Consider the following 7,946-nt stretch of genomic DNA (forward strand, 5'->3'; position numbering starts at 1 on the left):
CTGGCTACCATTGCATATGGAAAAAGTGTATCTAAGCACATAACTGGTAATCTGGTAATCAGAAGGTTGTTGGTTCAAACCCCATTGTGTCCTTGAGTAAGGCACTTAACTCCAGGTTGCTCCGGGGGGATTGTCCCTGTAATAAGTGCACTGTAAGTCTCTTTGGATAAATGCATCTGCCAAATGCATAAATGTAAATGCAAAGTATGTAGTGTTTATATGCATTGGCTATGTTCAAAATGGCATACTACCATCATTCTCATACTATTTTAGCAAATTGTTTGGAATAGCAATTACATTACCGTTTATTCATTTTTATGCTATTTGAGCATGTTGTTCAGAATAGCATACTACTCGATTGGTTTACACTGCACAGTATGCACATTTACTGTATGCATCGGCTCGGTTTAAATAAGCATACTAACATGCATACTATATTAGCATTATGGAATATGTAAACAGGGAACAACTAACTGGTGAAAGCACTCAATTTTAATAAAGATGTGGCACCAGTTGCTTCTAATGTACTACAAGAGAGATGCTGTTTTATTATTTGATTGGGAGAAAATAAGTGTTTCCAGTAGTGCTCTCAACAGATGGGTAAAGCAGCCAAAGTGAAATATAATGCCAATGTATAGATTACATACATAGTACAGTGTCATGAGAGCAAATATTGCTAAAATGAACACTTATTTAATACAAAATGTACTTGCGTTCACACAGAAAAAAAAATGTTTTTTTGGAACAAACTAAATATATAAAGATTGAACAACAATTAATAAAAATGTAAATCTTTTTTTTATTTTTTATGATCAAATCAAATGTTGTTTATTTTAATGCGCGAGTATCTGATAACCAAAACGCAGCAGATTTTTTTTTAACCGTTTTATTTTAGTTTTTTGACACAATAACTAAATAATCATTCGACCACAACAATTAAACAAATCCCAAATATAAATATTTGAATTTTAACAATAATGCTGTCGTTGCCGGTCTATTTTGAGCAAGTGGAAAGTTTCCAAACAGAGATTTGAAATGACATTTATCAGTAGAACTGATAGAAAACAATAAGCAATTAATTACGACATCGGTCAAATGAATTATTGGTCTATGTCTACAAAAAGACAAAGATAGTCGTCAATGCCAATAATCTTAAAATGGCTAAATATCATCGATTAATCGATCTGGCTGACATATATCACTAGTCACCAGTATTTTCATGTAGTGGAGAACAGTCTAACGAAGTTCATGCATTAAAATGGTTATCACTTGTGAAACATGCCTCCGCTATATGGCGGTTTTGATAGTTATGGAAGAATTTATGACAAATGTTTCTAGAAAAATGTCAAAAATAAACGCATTGCATGAACGGTGCAATTCCATACGGTTGAATATTTAAGCTGTGATTATTTCAATTGAAAACATTGATTCAAAATTCAATTATAAGTATCGACCTTCCAAAATTCAGTTCCAAAAAATGCAGTTAACTAAACAAACAAACAAAATAAATACAGTAGGTAATATTCGATCCATTATATTTCGCTTTGCAAATTCGTCTCTAAAATTTCGGTGGTTAAAACTCCAACCTCGTATGAAGATTGTGCATCGGCACTCGACTGCTTTTCCTGCTCTGCCAGGAGGTAAAAGCTTGAAATACAATGGACTGAATATTACCTGTTGACTAATAAGAGGACATATAAAAGGGAATATTTTGGAAGGTGAATATGATAAAATGTTTTTAACTGACCATATGAAATTGCATCCCCAAAACATGCGAGCTCTGTTCATGCAATGCATTTATTTTTCATTTAGTGCAATTAAGTGCGCTCTTTTCTTTCAAAGGCATTTGTCATTAATATACATCTATAGATCGTCCGCTAGAGAGTAACCATAGAAACACCAAACTTCACAGAAGAGGAATATGTGTCGCAAACTCAACAATCATTTCAGCTTTGATGAAACAAACATCACAATCTACCAGCGTCGATACAGTTTGTTACGAACGTAAAAATAAATGCAATAGATAGAATTTCAATATCAATAAAAGATAGAAAAATATGAATAAAAACTATTGAACGTCACTTAAACTCTGCCTCATACAACAGCTGGTGAATCTTTAATTTCACCGCACTCTTCTTCGCGTACGGCAGCCTCCTCAGATACGGCAGGAGACTAAACAAGAACATCTCGTCCTCCAAGTCCTCCGTTCCCTCCATCTGCCACTTCCGCTTGCGTCCCGGTCCTTGTGATCCAGACGCGCTGTATTGCGACGATCCATCCAGCATCCCATGATCCCCTTCAAAGTCTTGCTCGACAAACGAAGAGTTTCCGTCCGCCGTCCTCTCCTCCTCCTTGTCTTCATCATCTCGGTCTTCCTCGGGCTCGTCTGTGGCCAGCGATCTGGACTGGATGAACGGCGTGAGGAAAGACATCTGCCAGCTGTACTTCCAGCTGCGGTGCGACGTTCCTGACACTCGCCTGCGCTGCTCTGATCGTTTATCTTTGATGAACATGTCCCGTAAGCTCTTCCATCTCCTGCGACAGTCCTCTTCTGCCAGAGAAACGAAGACAGGCTGGTTAAGATATGAATGTTATGATCAGGCTTATAACTGATGCATCATTACTATCAAATGGGACCAAGCTAAAAAAAAAAAAGCATTTATTTAAATGCATTTCCAAAAATATTACTCACAATAAAGACTATAATTAAAGCTGCAAGGGCCCTCGCACCCTGGTGCATGTTGGGGCTGCTGTGCCAGGGGAATGTCACTCCAATTTTGTTTTGCATTTTTTAACACTAAATGTTGTTAAGAGTGTATCACAGTGCAAAACATGTAATTTCCTGTTGCCTATAGGTGGCGCTATGATTATAACTGAATATTGGCATGTAGAAGTGTTCAGGCCGGGACTCAGATTGGACATTTTATGTTTGAGTTACAACAACTTCCTGTTTCATGGCGAAACATCACAATTTGTCAGACCGCCACAGACACGGCCTTCGAAGAAAACTCAAAAGCTTTGCAATTTAGCATCACCAAGGTCTTTAGATTAGATGGACCAAATATGATGTTGATCTGATGAAATCTCTAGGAGGTGTTCGTTAAAGTACGAGGCCTGGAAATGGCAAAAACTGAGCAAAAATTGAAGAGATAAATCACAATGGCTGACTTCCTGTCGGGTTTAGGATATGACTCTAAGAGACTTTTTTGTACGTGTTGATATGTTACACATGTGTACCAATTTTCTTATGTGTAGGTGAAACGTGGCATGAGGGCTGCTTCGTTAATATTTTGTAGGTGGCGCTATTGAGCCATTTTGCCACAATTATTTCTAAAACCAGTATCAGATGTACATTTCCACACTTTTGAGATGTGTGCAAAGTTTCATGAGTTTTCGGGCATGTTTAGGCCTCAAAAATGTGACTCGTTTCATATCAAACTTTGTCAGGCCGCCAGACACGCCACCCTTCAACGACAACTCAAAAGCTTCATAATTTAACATCACCAAGGCCTTTAGATTAAGACTCACTAAATATAATGATCTCTGGGAGGAGTTTGTTAAAGTACAAGACCTGGAATTGGCCACGACGTGCAGTGAAAACTCAAAAGCTTCGCAATGTAGCATCACCAAGACATTTAGATTACAATATCCAAATATGAAATAGATCTGATGAAATCTCTAGGAGGAGTTCGTTAAAGTATGAGGCCTGGAAATGGCTAAAATTGAAGAGAAAATTAAAAATGGCCGACTTCCTGTTTAGTTTAGGGCATGGGTCCAAGAGACTTTTTTGTAGATATTGGCATGTTACACATGTGTACCAATTTTCATATGTGTAGGTGAAATGTAGAGTAAAGCGCACATCGTTGAAAGTTTGTAGGTGGCGCTATTGAGCCATTTTACCACACCTAATTCTGAAACCCATTTCAGATGTACATTTTCGCCACTTCTGATGCTTGTGCAAATTTTCATGAGTTTGAGTATGTTTAGGCCCTCAAAAATTTGATTCATTTGGGGAAAAAAATAATAAGCGCCTAGAAGAACAATAGGGTCCTCGCACCATCAGTGCTGGGGCTCTAATAAGTAGTTCATTATTTGCTTTAAATCAAAAATTAACAGTGGAATAATAATGAAAACTTTTTTGCATGGAGGAAACAAGCAAATATACGGGGTGATTCTCACGAAAAACACTAAGAAAATGTCCTGGACCTATTTTACTCCAAAATCAGAAATTATATTTTGCACATAGAGAATGGAAGCTATTTTTAGGCCATTAAATTAATATTCCAGGTTTATTATTACAAGTTAAGCTCAATCGGCAGCATTTGTCCCGTCTGAAGTATGTGTATATATATATATATATATATATATATATATATATATATATATATATATATATATATATATATATATATATATATATATATATATATATATATATATATATATATTATACACACACCAAAAAAATAAAGGACATGCTGTAATTAAAATTTGGGCAAAATCTTCTGGCGATACATTATATTATACAGTATATAAAATGTTATATTATTATATCAAAGTATGCAATTGTAAAAAATTCTTTACTTTCACATTTTATTTAAGGCTATCCGCTATTTAAACCCACGAGCCCTTATTTCGCATGGCGAAAGATATTTGCGAATCTACGTTTCTTTATTCTATCATCTTCACAGAAATAGGGCAGGCGTTTCCTGCTCTGCGTCACTGCATGTCATTAACACTGCGTGTATGAACCCACAACGGCCAAGAACATTTGTCATTACACGATTGTTACATTAAAGTAAAAATCAGAGCACTTTGAGTCCACTTGCTTATATTTTCACCGGGACCTCCACAGATGCTCCTCAGGAGATGTTCTAAGTGTGGCCCGCGGTGTGGCTCAAGGCTTATTGGAAAGAGAATAGTATGCAACTGTCTGCGTGCGGCCCAGAGAGTACTAATGGATTATATAAAAATGTTCTGCATCAGACAATGCAAGGAGGGATCCGCCGTAGTAGAGCCCTCGCAACTACCATCCACCCCAAAGGAGCAGCCGCAGCCATCCGTCGGGGGACTGAGGAGCTCGGTCGCCTGAAAGCGAAGGAACGACTGCCGACAGTGAGGGGTGAAGGGGCTCCCTACCCGCTTCCAGGGATGGAGGAGACCCCTACCGGCTGCTAAAATGCGGCGGGGTTAATGATAAGACCACCGTCCACGAGCGGGGAGGGGCTCACTGACGACCGCCTGGAGCGGGAGAACAGCTGCCAGGGGCGGAGGAGACCCCTTCCATCTACCAAAACTTAGCGGGGCCATCCGTAGATTCCCTTCGCCTGAGGCTGGAGGACTGCCTCCGATCCACCCAGGGAGGAGCGGCCGTCATCCACTAGAGTAGTAAGCAAGGACCAGGCTACAGCATATCAGAGAACCGACGAATACGTTTTTTTACTCACTCACTCACTAACTCACTCTCAATCAAGCCAACGAGAGAGATAAAGGCGGCCGGAGGTGGCAGTTTGGCAGAGAGAGAGCTACAGGCAGCTGCCCTACATGTGTTTGTGTTGTATGTCTTTTGCTTTAAGTTAAACATTAAATTATTAATTATATTGTCAAGCCGGTTCTCGCCTCCTCCTTTCCCTTTAACCCTGTTACACGATATTTGGCGAGCAAATATCGATACAATAATCACAAGGAAATATTTCAACATACTGATATTTTTTCCCACCTCTAATTGGATTACTTCAGATTCTCGGTTTTCGTTTTCATATAACGCTTCAACTAATTTGACGGCGAGCACGCAAAAACAGATATGAAGCTGTATCTTCGCAACGCTTTGGCATATTGAAACAAAACATGGTATATGTCACAGCCATCATTACTTGATGGTACCTGCACAGTTTCGGCACAGCACCACCTAGTGGCCCAGAAATATGGAAAATAGCTATTTTTACTCATACTGTAACATCCCAATACTTTGGCCTAAAATTATGAGACTGGTCTCTTTAGACTCTGTGGGGCATATGCAGTCGATAATACCCAATTTTATGTCGGCCATATTGGCCGTCTGCCATTATGAATCTTGTCGTAAAATGCTGTAATTTACAAACGCATTGGCGCATCCTTACGAAACTTGGTATGCATCATTGGCACCATGTCCTGAGGGTTCATACAAAGCTTGGTGCCAGCATCACCTTGTTTTCTTGTATCATACCAAGTACAGTGATACCCAATTTGCCATGGTCTGCCATACTTCCTATTTTTAATGTAATTGAAAACACTTATGAACTCCTCCTAGGCCAAATGTCCGATTCACATGAAATTGATCCTGTATAATCTACGGGCACTCACAACAAACCGTTATTAAAGGGTTTTGAATAGACCAAACGGTTCTCGAATAGCGCAGCAACGAAGTTGCAACACATCTGAGGCTGTATCTTGACAACAATTTGCCGTATTAACCTGAAACCTTGTTTGTGTCATTGTCACATCACCTTGACAACACCACCTACTGGTCTAAAGTTATTATGAACTGTATTGTAAAATTAGCAATTCTACTTTTTTTTTTTTTATCATAATCCGAGATATCCAATTGTACTTCCTTACATGTTGGCATGATTGGCGCCGCAATTGCTCCTTGCAGCTACATATAATTTAAATAAAAATAATTACTTTTATTTTTGTATTGATTTAGGGTCAAACTTGACCAGGACATTTTTTCGACAGGTTACAAGAGGGGGAAAAAACTGATTGTAAGCGAGTTGTATGCGGCTAGTCATGTGATCCTAATATGGCTGCCCCCATGAGGGGACCCTCTTCGTGTAGAATAAAACTGCTTTTATAAGCTCGCCTTTATGATTTGAGTCTTCATCTCATGCGAGTTATCGTGATTTTATATATATGTTTCAAAATGACTTTAATTTCTTTATAATCAAAACTTTGAAAATGAGGGGAAATCACTGAGTGCACCTTTAAATACAATTAGGAATATGTAGGCCTAGGCAAACACTTATGGACTGTCCAATAACGAGAAATTTATTTTCATGGATCAAAAACTAATTATTTGGTACTTTGGAAATCACAAACCCACTAAACGAGTCACCAAACTGCAAAACAAAGTTTGCATGCACCCAGAGAGTCAAATGTACCAGATTAATCCGTCAAATATCTTTGCAACAGAAAAAAACCATCTTTGGTTCATTGTATGAGGACGTAAACACAACATTCACATTTTGCATTCCAGTTAGCCTAACTCTGCAGCAAGCTAACAGCACATAGACAACAGTTCAGTAAAATACATCAACTCTTACCTGGTATGTCAACTTGTAAACTCACAGCTCTCCACGCTTTGGCTTTTCTCGTGGAGTCTTTATATGAATTTATTGTAGAATTGTACAACTCTGGATAATCGGACACAGCAGCTATTAACCTCTCCTCCATTGTTGTTAGCATTGGGTGGCAAACTATACAATCTTATAACTCTTTCCTGTGAAACTTGTAGGGTTATTCATCCAGGGGGCGCTTTGTGGTCGAGAGATCCGAATCCCCATTGAGCTGCATTCACATCTCAAGACCATTTTTGACTTGGATTTAGCGACGGAGCTAACCGAAGCTTAGCCACCCTACTCACAACTTACATTTTGGTCATTTTTTTTGTCATGGGCACAATTTAGGTTTCTTAGATACCATTGTAGAAAGTCACTATTCACAGTCAGCAGCCAAGAATAATTGTACCCCCGAGTGAGTGTCCAAAAACAGGACGGTAACTGATAGTTAGCCGTTGTAATCGGCTAGTCATGTGATTCTAATATGGCTGCCCCCATGAGGGGACCCTCTTCATGTAGAATAAAACGGCTTTTATGAGCTCACCTTTATGATTGGAGTCTTCATCTCATGCGGGGGAAAAAAATACAATTTACACATGTTAAGTCTCCTGTGTGTACAACCACAACACA

General features: G+C 38.8%; 1 protein-coding gene across 1 annotated transcript; it reads right to left on the reverse strand.

Annotated features, from left to right (window-relative positions):
* Positions 1-181: 181 nt before the first annotated feature.
* On the reverse strand, positions 182-7,443 carry LOC127623640 (uncharacterized). Its single transcript, XM_052098056.1, has 2 exons — positions 7,302-7,443; positions 182-2,551 (listed from the first exon to the last, which is right to left on the reverse strand). Exons 1-2 carry the CDS (start codon positions 7,441-7,443, stop codon positions 2,079-2,081), a joined length of 615 nt encoding a protein of 204 aa, XP_051954016.1. The 3' UTR covers positions 182-2,078.
* Positions 7,444-7,946: the final 503 nt, after the last annotated feature.

Source organism: Xyrauchen texanus, chromosome 30 (assembly GCF_025860055.1).
Source record: "Xyrauchen texanus isolate HMW12.3.18 chromosome 30, RBS_HiC_50CHRs, whole genome shotgun sequence".
NCBI classification, from domain to species: domain Eukaryota; kingdom Metazoa; phylum Chordata; class Actinopteri; order Cypriniformes; family Catostomidae; genus Xyrauchen; species Xyrauchen texanus.

Bases quoted from the DNA above. Each gene is read 5' to 3' on its own strand.
- LOC127623640 (XM_052098056.1), bottom strand. From the start codon at position 7,443: ATGCTAACAACAATGGAGGAGAGGTTAATAGCTGCTGTGTCCGATTAT. The intron at 2,552-7,301 runs GTAAGAGTTGAT...TTTCTCTGGCAG, and splicing joins TTTACAAGTTGACATACCAG to AAGAGGACTGTCGCAGGAGA.